The sequence below is a fragment of the Carassius gibelio genome, chromosome A19, assembly GCF_023724105.1.
Source record: "Carassius gibelio isolate Cgi1373 ecotype wild population from Czech Republic chromosome A19, carGib1.2-hapl.c, whole genome shotgun sequence".
NCBI lineage: Eukaryota > Metazoa > Chordata > Actinopteri > Cypriniformes > Cyprinidae > Carassius > Carassius gibelio.
The window spans coordinates 18,615,378-18,633,321 of NC_068389.1; the positions used below are offsets into that span (position 1 = coordinate 18,615,378).

Sequence of the window (17,944 nt, forward strand, 5' to 3'; positions counted from 1 at the left end):
TGCCTACCAAACCAGCAAAAAAATCTTAAATGTAGGTTTAGCAAAAATTACAGCTATTTAATCTGGATGTACAAATGCATAGTCATTTGAAGGTCTCACACAGAAATGTATGTACATGCCCACATACACAGATTTAATCTTTCCACAAAAGTTAATATACAAAGCAATAACTATAAAAGTATAGAAAAAAATGACAACACATTCTGACACAACACCATGTCATAATTTCTAAACCACCTTTACATGATGCCAAAAAAGCTGAATCATATTACATTTAAGTAAATCAACAGCTCTTAATGCAAAAGGCCTCTCCATCAACAACCCTGAAGTGTTAATTTAAAAGAGCAAATAGAAGACTGAAAAACTGTAAATGTTGTGATAATGGAACAGCTTTGCCAAGATCATACTACATTATAACAAGTAGAGCTTGCTTTTAAGCTCACAATGAAATGATGCGTACAATTTCTTACCCTGATCACTGCTTATGTGTCAACAAAACATTCACTGATTAAAGTAAAATGTGCAAAATTTAAGACAGGGCTTGGTCTGTATTAACAATACTGGTTGTATGAAATCATCAGAGCTCAATAACGCTCCCTTCATGTTTTACAGAAAGCCTGGCAGCATTGAGCTCATTTCATTAGGAGGGCCATCGCAAACATTCGCCGGCTCAGACACTTCCAACATTTTTAAATATGAGAGCCACATCAGTGCTACTGGAAAGTGTGCATTGTGTCATTTCCCATAATCCTGGCATACCACAAATCATCATTTCCTTCCAAGTGCTATGAAAATAAAAACTAGTTTATATAGTAAAGACAGAGGCTTGTGGTTTGGAATGTGTCCTCTTGTTTATAGAACCGCTTCTTGTGTCTGCACACTATAACCCAGCTAACCACTTAACCTCTATTCATCCGCTTATGACATATTCTTTCTTTAACCCCTTGTGGTCCACTGAATCTAGCTGTGGTCACTTCTTGCCGCTTGTTCCATTGATTGTTTTGTTTTTTCCAGAGCCTCCTTTTCTTCTCCGTGATGAAGTGGAATTACTACTGGAGTTCTTCTCTGCTAATTGTAGTGATTATGTAAGAATACATTTTGGTGTTAAATAAAGATTTAAACCCAGATTAAATGCTATTCAGATATTTGAGGTGTACATAAATCTCAAGCGGTCCTAATATGGTCTTAAAGGGATAGTTCGCCCAAAAATGAAAATTTGATGTTTATCTGCCTACCCCCAGGGCATCCAAGATGTAGGTGACTTTGTTTCTTTAGTAGCACACAAATTGAGATTTTTAACTAAAAATATTGTAGTCTGTCAGTCTTATAATGTTAGTGGATGGGAATCATGGCTAAAACATACAATAAAACAAAACAAAAACACACACAAACAAAACTAAATGAAACCCCGCGGCTCGTGACGATACATTGATGTGTAAAGACACAAAACGATCTGTCTGTGCAAGAAACTGAACAGTATTTATAATGTTTTTACTTCTGATTCACAGAATGTGCAAACTGTTAGAGCTCTCCTAAGCGCGTCCTCCTGAGTGCATTCTCAAGCAGGCACGTTAGGAATCTTCTTCTTCTTCTTTTATGATGGATCGCAGAATTATTTTTTATAGTAACACCACAGACCGATCGTTTTGTGTCTTTACACATCAGTGTATCATCACGAGCTGCAGGCTTTCATTTGGTTTTGTTTCTGGATGTTTTTTTTTGTTGTCGTTTTTTTATTGTATGTTTTAGTCGTGATTCCCATCCACTTATATTATAAGACTGACAGACTTAAGTAAAACGATTTCAGTAAAAAATCTCAGTTTGTGTTCAACGGAAGAAATAAAGTCACCTACATCTTGGATGCCCTGGGGGTAAGCAGATAAACATCAAAATATCATTTTTGGGTGAACAATCCCTTTAATATCATAGTACAATTATTTTATTTTTATTTTAATCTACAGGGAAGAAAAATTAAAAATACTGAAAGGAAATTGCCTGTCACAAATCTTCTTTAAACATTCAACTTCTAGATATTTACGGTCATTTGACAAACCCTCTAAAACAAATTAGATTGCATGTTACCTTTGGAAGTTTCAAGAATGTTGTCATACGTGTCAATGATGGTGCTGTCGTCACAGTCTGCAATGTTCTGTCAAAGTTAAGAGAGTTGTCATTTTATCAATATGTGAAGTCTACAGCACAAACCAGGAAAATAAACCAAAATTCACACCAGAGCAAATTATTAACACCTCAATTGTGACTTTCTCCTCTGTGGTTCCCCCTTTATTATCACCAGAGGTCGCCATCACCTGAGTTGTGACTTTTCCCATCAAACTCCATTTCCCATCAGCCCGTACCAGACTTTGATTACGAGCTCACCTGATGCTTGTTTATGGGACTACTTAAGCCTCTGCCTCACACTCACTCTTTGTGAAGTCTTGTTTTGCCCTAACTGACATTTCTGGGTGTTGTCATCTTCTCTTGTGGAGTCCTGTGTTTTGGATTCTTCGCTGCTTGCCTTTTTGACTCTCCTGGCCTGTTTTTTTAAACTGTTGTTTACTCTACTTGCTGCCAGCCCCGATCACTCGCCTGTCTTGTTGTTCTGCCTTTGTCTCATCTCTGATAACCCTGTTACTGTTTATTGACCATTGCCTGTACGAATGTGTTTACTTTCATTAAAAGCTGATTCATAATTGCACTCTGCTTGGGATGAATCTAATGTAAATTCTGTCAAATTTTTAATGATCAGTTGACTGAACTAGATTTATATTCTTGCTGAAGAATCTACAGTTTTTAATTAAGGACCGTAGTATCTCTCAGTATATCAAGTTATTGTAACAGACAAATAAATATGGTCCTTTACCTTCAGTCTCCTCCCATAATTCTGCTCGTACCAAATCATTCCATACAGACAGAGTAAAGTAATAAAAGCCTGGAAGGTGGCAAGAGAAAGAGAGAGAATGTATGAGACTTCACCACACAAAATTTCGTAGTATTTGGTCTATTTCCCTTGCAAGTGATCCAGTAATTAGCTTTTTAAATAAAGTTGAATTTTAAACATTTCTGTACTTCTGAATATTTTAAATGAGATTTTGAATCTCAGATTTTCAATGTGGTTTTAGACTTTTGAATCCCCCACTGTATTTAGTTAATAGAAACACAGGTTTTAATCTGTAAACGTTCAGGGCAAACTACAGATGTATAAACAAACATAATCAACTGTTGAATAATAGTCAAAGTACAGCAATATTTGTTAAGGTTTGACTATCTGTTAAGAAAAACACTAAACACATCTCTAAAACAAATTTTATTTTAAAAAGATAGTAATATAAAAAAATAAATTCATGAATTATTTTGTATAAATTAATAAATATATAATAATAGTGATACTGTTTTCACCAAAACTCACCAAACACAAAAGCCAAAGGACAACATAAAGAACCTGTGTTTTAGAGAACAAGTCTTGTCCAAATTTGATACAAGCCAGAGCTTCCAGGAAAGCAATGGCCCTAAAAGGAAGAACAGAAGCACACACTCATAAATGCAATACCCGAAAAATTTAAATGTATGAATTTCTTTACATTGCATAACAATATATCAAACTAAGTGGTATTTTTTGTTTCGTTTCTATAAATAAGAAAAAAGCTTTCACACTTGTGGAAACACATGAGGGTGAGTAAATGACAATTTTAATTTATAGTTAAATTATCCCTTTAAGCGTTCAAAAGTATCAAATACTTTTAGCGCCACGGAACATCTTTCAGGTTTTGTGAAACCATGTAAATAAACGCTCTTTCAATATAAAAAACAAATAAATAAACATAACTTTGTTTAATGCACAATGGCAAATCTCTATGAGCATTTTAGACTTGTAGCACTTACAAATACAAAAGTGAGGTTTGTTAACTCTAGTCATCAGACCTGGAGCTTAAAGCCAAGAGAAAATACCTGCATTGTTTGGAATAGAATGGAAAAAGTGAGATTGTCTGGTAAACAGGACACAAATCACCTGACTCTAACAAAACCAGCTGTGGCAGGATGGAACTAAACCTATGTATTATATGTCTGAGTATCTATATCACTGTAAGTTCAGAAAAATAAGTTCAAAAACAGACAGAATAATTTCATGACACAGTCTTTATGTAGAAGGGCTAAGTTCACCCAAAAATGAAAATGCTGTCATGTCTCTCAGAACCAGTGTAATTTTATTTATATTGCGGAACACAGCAGAAAATATTTTATAATGTTTTTGTTTACATAATGAAAGTGAGTGGGGTCCAAAACAACACTGGACCCCACTGACTTTCATTGTCAATGTAAGCTGCTCAAAATGTGCTCCACAAATGTGTTCCTTATGTTTCACACAATTCATACAGGTTTGGAATGCCATAAGTGTGAGTCAATTTTGACAAAAGTTTCATTTTTGAAGAACTATCCCTATAAGTCATCATCTGTTGCTGATTATAAGTCCCAAAACATCTAAACTGGAAAAACCACTGGCTTTACTGTTAATATGACTTCTACAAATCCTTATTTTGACAGATATTACATAGAACGTTTGCATTAGATAAATAAACATACTTACCCAAACACCCAACACTGTGTTCCTACTCTTTTGCACTGGGTGTCTGTTAGATATGCATAGTATTGCCTAAATGCAAATGATAAAAAAAAAAAAAAAATTAATTCAACACCTCTGGCATAAAACATCGGCCAAACTTCACTATCCAAAATGAAAATATTAATTTAGAATGATTATATGGCTGGAAAAACAGCATTTCTGTGTTGATGTTTATGGATCATCAGATCACACGCCACAATAAATAAAGCATTTCAATAAATAAATATATCTGGATTTTGAAGAAATAGCATTCTCATTCTCAAAACACTATGCTTTAGTACATCAGATTTTGAAGAGATAATGATCCTGATCTCTAGATAAGCAAAACAAGGCCAGAGCAAAAATAAAGGGAAATTTCTTAGTATTGTTTGGACGGGTGAGATGTACCAATACAAAGAAAGGTTCATTTCAAGGGATTACGCTGGAACATTACCGAACTGTGGGGGCAGTGATGATCCCAATGAAGAGGATCCGGCACCAGCTGAGAGGATGAGAGGCCTGGAATACGAAGATATGCTTCAGGAAAAATGTGTTCAATTCTGTGAGCTGTAGGAGAGCAAAAAAAACAGGACAAACGTGAGTGAAAAGATACATACTGTGGTCTGCTTCTGTTTGTTTAAGCCCAAATGAATGTATTGAACAATTTTATATTTCTTGCTGTTTTTTAATTAAACTGAATATTTTTTTTAGGGTACATTAGGTGTGTAAGTGAAGCTTTATCTACACTAGTGTTCATTAAGTTACATTTTTTAAAGAAATTAATAGTTTTTTTTTTTTTTTTTTTTTTTTAGAAAGGATGCATTATATTGATCATTGTACATTGATTAAAAGTGACAGTAAAGACTTTTACATTGTTACAAAAGATTTCCATTTCAAATAAATGTTGTTCTTTTCTTTTAAACTTTCTATTCATCAAATAATCCAGAAAAAAAATGGTATTAAGGTTTACACAAAAGGTATGAATCATGTTTTCAACAATGATAATAATATTAATAAGAAAAGTTTTTTTTTTTTTTTTTTTTTTTGAGTAGCAAATCAACATAGAATAATTTCTGAAGGATCATGTGACACTGAAGACTGGAGTAAAAGCTGACGAAAATTTTGCTTTTCCATCACAGAAATACATTATACTTTAAAATATATTAAAATAATAAAACAAATCCAAGAAATAATGGTTTTCTATATTATCACAGTGAAAGATGGGATATGCAGTTTTATCAAACAGGAAAAGGTTTCGTGCATAAAAGCTCTTTATCAGACCTGATGATGACCAGATTGAAACATCTTTGATTTTCCTGTTTGAAATATTTTGTGGCTGAGCACCTGCGTTGAGCACTTTGATTGGAATCTTTATATGCAGTTTTGTCGCAATAAGCAGGCTAAACAAGTATTTTCTGTCAAGCTATATTATTAAGGTTCTCATTAAAAATACATAATGGAATCCTAATGAAATCTTAATTATCATCAACACTCATTTTCTCACTGTGACTATAATTTAAATGCCCCCAGTTTGGAAAATCATGGCTAAAGTAAATTTTCACACTGCTGGTTCGGTTCATATCCAACATACTAAACCTGAATGTAGCGTAAACTGAGAGGCTTTCCATACTACTTATATTTTAGATCACAATCACCATCAAGTAGATTTCTGTAGCATCACACACCTGCCATACTATCATGAAGAGGTAGATTCCAGCCACCCTCTGAAAAGAGGATTTGGGGTCAAACCAGCGCACATACGTCCAGCTGGCCGGAGTGAACTGCAAAACAGCCCGTTTCAGCTTGCCTGTGGTGGTGTGGATATCCCTGAACACATTCACAACACACAAACGACCTGTTTACAATAATCCTAGACACACGAACATCCTTGTAGACTACCTCATAAAAACCCTGGATCAGATGATCCAACAAGAATGTAGCGCAAAACAGGTTTGGAGTTAACACAGACAGCTAATGTTGGAACAAATGTTGGTTTTAATGGGGAACAGCCCCAGATGAATTAAAAAGAGAATTAATAAAAAGAGCTTACTTGATACTGGCCCAGTGGTAGGTACGCATCTCTAAAAACCGACACACAGTCATGCCAAGCCAAATGCCCCCTCCGTTGCACAATAGGATGTCAAGAATGACTTGATCCCACCAGCACTCTGCAAAGTTTGGCAGGAGGTGCATGAAGAACAACTGAATGAGGAAGAAAGAGAGAGAAGAGAGAAATATAATGCAACAAGTGGTGGTGTGCCCTATATAACAATCCAGGCGGTTTTCACTGCTACAATATTAGGCATCAGCTTATATAATGATGTCAACAGTAATAATAATAATAATAATAATAATAATAGGCACGACTCAAACAATAAATCTGTCAATTATAAAAATTATACTCAATAGGATACTAGAAGGGTTTACCTCAAACTGTGATTTTCTATTTTATTTCCTTAATCAAAGAACACTTAGTCATATTTCCTTTAAATGAATTCTTACAGATTAAGTATGGCGTTATGAGGAAATTGCATAATCAGTACTATTGCATAAGCAGCTGCTTATTTTCTAAGGCATTCGATTGGGAAAGACATCTACCCACTCATGGTGTCAAACCATATCCAAAAAAATTTATATATGGAGCTTTAAACAGTTTTTACTGTATTTATTTGATCAAATCAGCAGCTTTGGTGAGCATAAGAGACTTCTTAAAAAAACATGAAATTAAAAAAAAATCAAGCTGCCCCCAAACGTTTGACTTTTAAATAGTTTAAATATATAAAATGCATTACCTCTGTGAGCTCCCATGTGATGCTGATGGTCCAGCAGAGGCCGTAGCTGCGGATGAGTAGAGCTTTCATTGCCCAGCCCCAGAAATGACCAAAGGCAAAAATGTCAAAATGACTCCGGATGCGTTCCCATGTAATCACGTGACAGTTTATGGCATACTCCTGTACAATTTGGGATAAAATAAATAAATAATTAAAACAAATACAAAATTAAACAATTAGATAGTAAAATTAGATAGTAAAAAAAATATATATATACTGTATATGAATATATATATATATATATATATATATATATATATATATATAGAGAGAGAGAGAGAGAGAGAGAGAGAGAGAGAGAGAGAGAAATATTTACACTATAGATTATTTAATTGGCTATACGACATATAAGGGCTGTATAAGCCTTTTATTTTTCAAGGAACAATTTCACAATTTTACAAATGAATGAAAACAAAAACTGACACAAATTAGGGGCGATTATACAGTGAATGACATGGAGCCTGATGTCAATGGACAGATTCAAATAATCCTATTGGCTGGATGTCCGCAGTCAGGCCGTCCTCTGAGCTACATAGAAACCTCTTACAGAAAGCTGGCATTATCTCTTTACACTGATTAATCATAGTTCACCGGATTAGAAACACACACACACACACACACACACACTGAAGGGAGGGTTTCAACTATACGGCTATAGGCAAAGATGACATTATACAGGAAATCACAGATTGTATGAAAAAAAGAATGCACTTTATTTATTTTTTTATTTTAACTTGCCTTAATTAAATGTTCAATAATTATGCATCAGCAACAGACTTTTTATATTGGTTTGTAAATGAATTATAATTATGGGAATCAGGAAAATTACCTGAAAGTACCGGATGAACTTAACAAGATCAAAGATTGCAGAAAACATAGGACAGACCAGTTGAGAAGTGAGAAAATAAATAATGACTTGAACTGCTAGTACAGATTTGTTACTGTTTATATAAACACAAAATGTTGGCCTACAGCAACAAAGAGTATAAGATGTGATGGTTTTATTGATGACAAAAAACTTTATAGCCTCTCACAAAAGGATGAATTTAGTTTTTTTTGGATATCATTTCACTCACCATGACATCTGCTTCTCGTGTGGCGTAACGTAGATTGGGGTCCAGCCAATACAACAGCGCCTTCACTTGATCCCAATTCAGGAAGATGAGGAACACCAGGAAGAGGAAGTAAAGGACACTGAGACCTGAAAAGTGCCAATAGATCCAGGTGTTGGACGTTGAGTCAACTCAGCCGCTGATACACAAGAAGAGACTGTTAACAGTCACTCACCAAAAACCATGCGCCATATAACAGGATGAGGTCTTGTGAAAGGACCTAAAATATGTTTTTAATCCAATGAAAGACATATATATTTAGTAGGGACATAAAACTTGTTAAATGGACAGTTCATTTTCATGTCATTCCTATGTACTCAGAGAGATTTAGGCAAGTGCCTGAGGCTTTATTGTATGGAAAAGTGTAGCTTGGAAATTCTACTACAAATATTTGCTTTTGTGTTCCATTGAAGAAAAGACATGAGTGTGAGTTAATAATGACAGAAATTTCCTGCAGTGAAAGCACTTGGCAAAAGTCAATTTGCATCCAGTTAAAAAGTATTTAATACTACTGAGAAGCAAATGAACAATTACTGTACCATTGGGGAAGGCAAGAACACTGATAACAAGAAAGAAAGAGCCAACCAGCAGCAGACCCACACGCAGGTTATTATCAGAATCCCCATCATCCCTGCCATAATGAAAACACGAGGTTCAGATGACATATCAGAGCCATGATTATTACATCACAGAACTCTAACCTTTCACATTGTCACCAGACTCTGGTATGGGCGTGTGTGTGTGTGTGTGTGTGTGTGTGTGTGTGTGTGTGTGTGTGTGTGTGTGTGTGTGTGGCAAATGGAGAATAAGAAAGACCAGTATAGTAAAAGGAAGATACTATTGTCAGTATTTTTATTAGTTTTTATTATTTATATTTTGTATTTGCATTTTCATTTTGGTTAAAGTTTTAATAATTTTATTAGTTTTAGTTTTTGAAAACAACAATATAAATATAATGAAAACTAGTTTTAATGAGCTTAGTGTAATATTTAAGGTTTTCAAATAATTTAAAGCAGTTGTTAACCTAATCTGCGTTGGCAACATTCTAACAAAATATCTTAATTCCATTTAAACTATTTAAGCTGATGCAGTCGGCTTGACTGAACGCTGTCACGCGCTCTGAATTGCCGTTACCATGCTGACCGGAGTGTCATGCCGTAAACCTGCTGTTTGTTTACTTACCTCGTAAACGCAAAGTACATTATGCTGACAACGGTGAGCGTCAGTAAAGTAATGGTATGCGGTTTGTAGAAGAAATCGATGGTGATATCCTCCACCTGTTGCTCGTTTATCATCCGAAAGTGAAGTTTATAATTCGCGTCATCTTTACTGAGCATCCTGGAACCCTGATTGGGCGCCATGGTTGGTCTCATCCAAACTTACAACGGATCCAGAAGACACTCCACTCCGCCAGCGCCGAGTTTCTCTGACAGAATTTCGCTGAAGTTGAGTGGGTCGAGATGTTATTACCGCCCTATTTCTGGCAACTTCATTGGCTGGGTAAAAGCAGGATGTTATAAGAGCTTCTCCCATTTGCAGAGCTTTGTTTCAGGCGGGTTCGTTCAGGGTTCGTGGGCGTTGACTGGGGAAAAGATGAGCGAGACTACCATCTTCTGGTCTGAATGCGCGCTCGCGTGAAGCGGATCTACTTCAGAAGTTCACATTGGAGATGTTCTCTGTTGTTCTTCATCTATTTCAGTCCGATCTAAAATCAGTTTAAATAATCTGAATCTAAAGCTTTTCTTTCTTTTTCTTTTTCTTTCTTTTTTCTTTCTTTCTTTTTCTTTCTTTCTTTCGTTCTTTGTCTTTCTTTATGTTATAATGGGAGGAATTTTCAAGTTAGCCTATATATGTGTGTGTGTGTGTGTTGGCATGTTTTTGTGACATATCAGGACACAGCTCTGTATAATGACATGGGTATGACACAGGTATTACAAGGAGAGGGTGACTTATGAGGACATAACCCATGTCCCCATTTTTCAAAACGCTTATAAATCATACAGAATGAGGTTTTTTGAGAAAGTAAAAATGCACAAAGTTTCCTGTGAGGGTTAGGTTTAGGGGTAGGGTTGGTGAATGGCGATAGAATATACAGTTTCTATAGTATAAAAACCATTACGCCTATGGGATGTCCCCAATTTTCACAAAAACAAACGTGTGTGTGTGCGCCACATAATGGACCATAATAATCCCATTGGACATGCAGTTCATATGCAAGTGTTTTTATTTCCTTTTTATTTGATGTGTTGGCTAAATTTACTGGAAATTTACTGATGATGTGTTGGCTACATTTAATTACATACCTGTCATAAAACAATTGGCCATGGCTTGACAGATCTCTATTACACATTATATGTCACCTAGTCACCTTTCCTCAACTACAACCATAAAAGACACCCAGCCCACCAATTATAGGTCTGACTCATCAGACTATGTGGATTATTGCCAACACTCATACAAAGATGTAAAAAAATAATTGTAAATCAGATCTAGATTTGATGAAAAAAAAAAACATTTATGTATACATATAAATATTACTCTCAAAGAAAATTGTGTATACATTATATGCACTAAAATTATAATACATTATATGCACTATATTTTATGTATAACAATTTTCTATCTTAACTGTGTTACATTTATTTTAAGTCTTTAAATCAGTTTTTAAATCATTTGCCGTTTTTATTTATTTGTTTTAATGTTGTGATTATTTGTACGGAAGTTCTAAGTGGCCATGCATTATAATATTTTTTCTTCTTGTTTTCTCGTTATAACTCTTAGAACTTCCGTATATTTGTTATTATTAGTTTCTTTTCTTTTATGTAAAGCACTTTGAATTACCATTGAAATGTGTTATATAAATAAACATGCCTTGCCTATGCAAAATAAATAAATAAATAAAAAATATAATATAATATAATATAATATAATATAATATAATATAATATAATATAATATAATATAAGGGTGCCTAAAGGATCCAGATGGCCAACTGACCATAGGCAAACTGATTAGAATTAATATGTAAACAATTTTTTTAAAGTATCTGTGTTTGAAACATTTAACCACACAGAAACTATACATTTTGCTACTTATAGCAAACATATATATATATATATATATATATATATATATATATATATATATATATATATATATATATATATATAATTAAAAGTTAACTGTTTGGTTTAATTCTAATGAATAGTGACAAATTAACTGAGTAATGTTGATGCCACTTTTATTTGAATAATCAATTACCAGTATAAACGCGTGTTTTATTAGCAAAGCCAAGGCAACCTAACAGGTTACATGACCTCTGGAAAGGGGTCAGATTTATTGTAGCAACGAATCGTAGCAACGCAGAGAGTCCATGACGACGATGGTTGCGAGTTCTTAGCTCATGTGTTGGAATGCGACAGTGTATGAGAACTTGACACAGATCAAAGAGTTCCGGAGCCGCGCTGAATGCTCGCGCTGTCCTGAGCGATAAACATGGGCTGTGGGAGCTCCAAAATCACGGTGGTTGAACCCGTGAAACCGAACAGTCTGAACGGAAATGAGGTCAGCTGTAGTCTTTTTGTTATTCGATTTATGATTTCGAACATGAATTAATAAACGAGTCGGTAGTGGTTATAATATGTTGAAACAAATGAGGAAACTGATGAAGATAATTGTTTTTTTCCCTCAACTGTGATATTTAATAGTCTATATTATGTGAATTAGATGAATAATTAAACAAAACAAAATGCTTTAGCTGGTCTGAGCTGATTTCGCCTGGTTTCACATTCCTAAATCCTTTAAAAAAAACAGCCAACAGACCAGATAAACTATATGACAGGCTGACAATTTAGGCTGTCAATGTTCTATTATATGAAGACTTATATCTGACTTTGCTTTTATTTTGTAGAGCGAAACTCTGGAGGTTGTTGTGGCTCAGGGAGGCTCTCGTGGTGACTCTGCAGTGTCCAAAATGACCACCGATAGCGGGGTCAGTCTAGATGCAGCAGAGCCATCGGTTCTACCTGGATCTGTACCTAGAATGCTGCCACCGCTACAAGGTTAGATCGAAATTCTAGGACAGCTTGATTTTATTTCACTTTAAATGAACCAAAAACTGCTGACTGAAAGTGCAGAGGAAAGCTGAAATGGAATAAACATATCAAATAGAATGTAGGAAATCAACTGAATCTAATGATTATTTTGACCTACACGTTGTGTGAAATCTAGCCCAGAGTCCTGGACTGGCCCAGCAAAGTGAAGAGAGGCCTGAGTCCAGTGAGATCCTGGAGCAACTGCTCGTTCAAGGAATAATTCCAGCTCAGCCAAGACAGGGAGGAAGTGGGGAAGCCTACGACATCATGGTGAGGGCTGAAAAGTATAAATCCTGAAATATAAAAAGCATTAAATAAAGCTGCTATAATGTCTAAAATATTACATTTTCTCACATTAAACAACATTTTAAGAAAAGTCTGTAAAAAAGGGCAGAGTGTTAATATAAAAAGTCTGTAAAAAAGGGTAGAGTGTTAATATAAAGGAATATTTCTTAATGATTGATGACAGGTGTTTTACCTGTATTTTGAATTATGCATTGCATTGGAATTTATTTATTTATTTATTTATTTATTTATTGCATGCTTATAATCATTTATTATTACAAGAATCTCTAAAATACAAATCTTTTTGTGTAATGAGCTCTATACTGTGTATTTGACCATTGTTACTGGCAACTAACTTTTATTTTATTTAGCTGATCATAATTCCAAAATAAACCCTTTGATACAAGACAGGGTTGTGGTCCTGATCACCCTTTTTGGAGTTTATTTAGTTTGATAATGATCTTTAGTCTTTAATCTACTCTAACGTTTAGTTGACTATTCCTTCAATAGAAGGAAAATCTGTAATAAAAATTTCATATTGTGTGTATGCATGATAATTTCAACAAAAATGTATAATGTCTGTTAGATGGATGATGCTGAGAAGCCAAAGAGAAGGCCACCCGCTCGGCTAGAGTCACTGAAAATTCGCAAAGAACAAGAAGTCACCAGAAAGGAAGACATTGAGATGAAGATGAGACAAGTGGAGGAGAGGAGAAAGGTGAAGCAGAACCAAATGACATTTATCATTCATTCACTTTTAATGAATTTAAAATCCCTCAGGTAATATTCAGTACACTGTATTTGATCTAATTGTTTGTAGCTGCGATTAGCTGAAACATCTGTTTTAGGAGAAAGAGCAGGACCTGAAACACAGGTTGAGGATTAAATCAGCGCGGCCGCGTGTCACTGCCCCAGTGACTGCAGAGGGGGAACTCGACCCCACGGAACTGCTCCATTCTGAACAGCTTCCTGTCCCAACCAGAACCAAACACCTACAGATGCCAATCAATGGAGAGTCTGGGCACCTGAGGCTTACTGATTCCCCAGAACTGGAAAATGACTCCAGCTTCCAACAGACTGAAGGCACAGATGAGGGATTTTAGACCTGCTGCTTATGTGTGTTTCAGAATGACACATGCAGGATAAACTGAGCCATACGTCCAGAAGCAGCTTGATCTAGTCAAGTTAAGTTACATTCTTAGAGTTGCACATGCACTTTACATGTTATTCACATTATTAATCTTGTTTATTTTAATACAGGGTATGGCTCAGATCAAATTCTGACCTTGGGTTTTACATTATTATATAGAAAAAGAAATGGAAATATGTGCCTAATAAGTGTAAACAGGTTGATGCAATCATTTTGTAGCTAGCAGAACATTGATTAGAAGGAATGATAATTCAGCATGATATATATGTTGCCAATGAGATATTTCTTTTATAGTGCTCATAGGTCTTGAATCTTAAGAACATTATTCTTGTACTAAACATACACCATTCAAAAGGTTGAGGCAAGTAAGAATTTTTAATGTTTTTGTATAAAAGTCTCTTGTGCTCACCAAGCCTGCATTTATTTGTTTCCAAATACAGTAAAAATAGAAAATATATCTAATATTTTTTTGCTCAAGTAACATTTCCTATTATTATTATCCATGTTGAAAACAGATATTCGGCTTAATCTTCTTTTTGGAAGTCATGATACATTTTACCCGGGATTCTTAGATAAATGGAAATGTCAAAAGAACAGCATTTGCTTGATATAGAAATCTTTTGTAACATTGTAAATGTCTGTCCTGTGACTTTTGATCAAGTTAATGCATCCTTGCTGAATGAAAGCATTCATTTCTTACCAACCCCAAACCTTTTATGTACAGTTTATCATGTAAACTATTTTTATATGCAATCAGTTATTAGAATAATCTGTGAGATATTTTTTCCAAAAATCAATATATTCTTTTAAACACTCAGTTGCAATTATGTACCTTCCAATGAAGGTAAATGGCTGTCCACAAGGTGGCGCTACTTAGCTTATGTAGTAGGCTGAAATGGGGACTTGTTTTCTGTCTTGGGAACAGTGGAAGTCTGAGATGGCTCTCTGCTGTTTTCTTTGCATGTTATCTCTGTAATTATGATGGTTTAACTGTCTTAAGTAACTAGGCCTCTTGCAATTTGCTAATTAAATAAAACAAGATACCTTAAAAAAAAAAAAAAAAAAAAAAAACGTCATCTGTTGTGTGTGTGTGTGTGTGAGAGAGAGAGAGAGAGAGAGAGAGAGGGTGTGTGTGTTTGTACTTGTGTGTGTGCTGTTACAGCTGCCAGTGATTTGTCTGCCTGCACTGACATTCCCAAAGGTCCCACCTGTTACATTTGAAAATGCCCCCTCTATCAAAGCAGTTATGTAGTCAAACTGGCTCTTCTTAGACAGGCTTATATGATGGCATATAAAAATCAGCATCGCGGACTCAAACACTAAAAAATATGTACAGCATAACTATATTTCACGAGACTTTATCCAAATAAACGAAGTATACGGTTATAACCTTTTATGACTTGTGTGGCTTTCAGAGTCGTCAGCTGTTCGCTAGAACCTATGACCTCTGAAGGCCATAAATGTGTGTTTGTGAGAGTGAGTGACTGTGTTTGACAGGTGGATTGTGTTGAGGGCTCTCCAAAATCTCTGTAGTCTCTCGTTCTTTTTGTTTACCCTGCAAAATCAGCATTAAGTCTATTATAAACTATTCCATTAGTGTAACCCCAACTTGAAAAGGAGAAGAACTAACAAGACAGGTTATATCCATTAACTTTATGGAAAATTCTGAGTTCAAGAAAAAGGGTTCAAGTTAAGCTCGATCAACAGTACTTTAAGGTGTAACAAAAAAAGAAATATGGCATTTAAAATGGAATGGAATCCATAAATATATATTCATGTTCATTACTTATATTAATTTATCTGAAATAAAAAAAAAATATTAAAACTTTACCTTCTTTTAAGTTTCCAAGGCAACATTTCAAATTTTCATTTAGTTTAACTTGATGTGCTAAAATAACTAAACTAAAACTGAAATATTAATAAAACCTATAAAGACACATTTGAAAAGAAAAACTAATAAGAATGACAAAATTACTGTAACTTTGAAAAAGAAAATAAAAAATAACAAAAAACTATTTATGAAGAAAAACACTGGTGTAACATGATTTTAGTGGAAGCATGTTAAACTTTTCTGTGTAATTTATTTCAACTTTGTTGCCATGACAACATAACTCCTAAAACAGCTGTAAAAAAATAACAATACCAATTTTACCAAGTTTAAAGTTTTAGCATAAAAATGAATGTGAGAGCTTTTATAAAAAGAGCTTCACATTTCTGCTTTTAGATCCTATATCCTATCCCTTTGACTTTCAATGTAAATACCTTGCAGAACCTTAGATTTTTGCTTTTTGATAGAAAATTATTTTGGTGGTAATAATCTCAGAAATGCTGTCAGTTAAGCTTTGTCAACTGAACCCGGAATATTCCTTTTGATGCAAATTTTATTAAATTGATTGCTAATCAAGTTATTCAGTGGTTGCCCATAAAACTGTGCAAGTCAATGTCTTGTAGGTAAATGTAGACAAATGCCTGAAAGAGGATAGGCCTCCTTTTGTAACTGTGCTGAAACACAAAGCCATCTCCCTCACAGCGCCTCCACTCGCAGCTTAATGAGCGTGTGGCCCGGCATGAATAAATTAGTTGACTCATGGATGCTCTCGATCGAGTTCCTACCTGATATTTTTTATATAAAGCCTCAGTTATCTATCCACGGGCGTCAGGATCTCCACATGGCTTGGCGGGTCACACTACACAGGCTAGTTCTCGGGTTGCAAGCTTCCACAAAAACTCCATCACCCAAGTGCTTTGGAAGTTGTATGGTCTAAATGAGAAGGCTGTTTAATAATTTACCTGGTGACATATCATGTTCCTCCCAATTATATGGAGACCTAGAAAATAGTCTGTTCTTTATGTGCTAAAGGAGATTGGGATGGTCTGTCATCAGCAGTTGTAATTGTCGGTGATTGTTGTAAAGATGCGCCTTTCACATGTCAAGGAAACGTTAGAATGCTATACTATACTTTTCATTAATTATTAACTGATTTTAATTTGATGTTGGAATAAATAGCAGCTATGTCCTGAAGTATGCATATTTCTACAAATTCATGTTATTGTATGTCATGTATTAAAGCCGGTGAAATAATTCTAATCAAATGGTGACCACTGAACACATTTTTTTGAAATATTACAGAACATAATATATATATATATATATATATATATATATATATATATATATATATATATATATATATATATATATATATATATATATATAACCCAATTCCCAAAAAGTTGGGACACTGTACAAATTGTGAATAAAAACAAAATGCAATGATGTGGAAGTTTCAAATTCAAATTTCAAATGTTATTCAGAATAGACACAGATGAGAAATCAAATATTTAAACAGCAAAAATGTCATTTTAAGGGAAAAATATGTTGATTTTAAATTTAATGGCATCAACACATCTCAAAAAAGTTGGGACAAGGCCATGTTTACCACTGTGTGGCATCCCCTCTTCTTTATATAACAGTCTGCAAACATCTGGGGACTGAGGAGACAAGCTGCTCAGGTTTAGGAATAGGAATGTTGTCCCATTCTTGTCTAATACGGGCTTCTAGTTGCTCAACTGTCTTAGGTCTTCTTTGTCAAATCTTACTCTTTAAAATGCGCCAAATGTTTTCTATGGGGGAAAGATCTGGTCTACAGGTTGGCCATTTCAGCACCCGGATCCTTCTTCTACGCTGCCATCATGTTGTAATTAATGCAGTATGGCATGTTGTCTGGCATTGTCATGTTGGAAAATGCAAGGTCTTCCCTGAAAAAGACGACGTCTGGGTAGGAGCATATGTTGTTCTAGAACTTGGATATACCTTTCAGCATTGATCATGCCTTTCCAGATGTGTAAGCTGCCCATGCGACACACACTCA

At 34.8% G+C, this 17,944-nt stretch overlaps 2 protein-coding genes across 4 annotated transcripts; one reads left to right on the forward strand and one right to left on the reverse strand.

Annotated features, from left to right (window-relative positions):
- Positions 1–181: 181 nt before the first annotated feature.
- LOC127935164 (phosphatidylserine synthase 1-like) lies at positions 182–9,916 on the reverse strand. Of its 2 annotated transcripts, none has more exons than XM_052532796.1 (13): positions 9,726–9,916; positions 9,083–9,174; positions 8,719–8,763; positions 8,508–8,632; positions 7,393–7,551; positions 6,651–6,802; positions 6,286–6,427; positions 5,055–5,167; positions 4,586–4,651; positions 3,410–3,509; positions 2,864–2,932; positions 2,083–2,149; positions 182–1,065 (listed from the first exon to the last, which is right to left on the reverse strand). In XM_052532796.1, exons 1-13 carry the CDS (start codon positions 9,914–9,916, stop codon positions 971–973), a joined length of 1,416 nt encoding a protein of 471 aa, XP_052388756.1. In that variant the 3' UTR covers positions 182–970. The 2 variants fall into 2 exon arrangements, with proteins under 2 accessions (XP_052388756.1, XP_052388755.1); XM_052532795.1 differs by having other exon boundaries at positions 182–1,068.
- Positions 9,903–15,112, forward strand: LOC127935165 (stathmin domain-containing protein 1-like). Of its 2 annotated transcripts, none has more exons than XM_052532798.1 (5): positions 9,903–10,043; positions 12,454–12,604; positions 12,774–12,907; positions 13,509–13,640; positions 13,771–15,112. In XM_052532798.1, the coding sequence occupies exons 1-5, from the start codon at positions 9,903–9,905 to the stop codon at positions 14,023–14,025; spliced, it is 813 nt and encodes a 270-aa protein (XP_052388758.1). In that variant the 3' UTR covers positions 14,026–15,112. The 2 variants fall into 2 exon arrangements, with proteins under 2 accessions (XP_052388758.1, XP_052388759.1); XM_052532799.1 differs by lacking the exon at positions 9,903–10,043 and adding an exon at positions 11,838–12,107.
- Positions 15,113–17,944: the final 2,832 nt, after the last annotated feature.

Bases quoted from the DNA above. Each gene is read 5' to 3' on its own strand.
- LOC127935165 (XM_052532798.1), top strand. From the start codon at position 9,903: ATGGTTGGTCTCATCCAAACTTACAACGGATCCAGAAGACACTCCACT. The intron at 10,044-12,453 runs GTAAAAGCAGGA...TTTATTTTGTAG, and splicing joins CTGGCAACTTCATTGGCTGG to AGCGAAACTCTGGAGGTTGT. The intron at 12,908-13,508 runs GTGAGGGCTGAA...AATGTCTGTTAG, and splicing joins GGGAAGCCTACGACATCATG to ATGGATGATGCTGAGAAGCC.
- LOC127935164 (XM_052532795.1), bottom strand. From the start codon at position 9,916: ATGAGACCAACCATGGCGCCCAATCAGGGTTCCAGGATGCTCAGTAAA. The intron at 6,803-7,392 runs GTAATGCATTTT...TTCCTCATTCAG, and splicing joins TCACATGGGAGCTCACAGAG to TTGTTCTTCATGCACCTCCT. The intron at 6,428-6,650 runs GTAAGCTCTTTT...GAATGTGTTCAG, and splicing joins TACCACTGGGCCAGTATCAA to GGATATCCACACCACCACAG.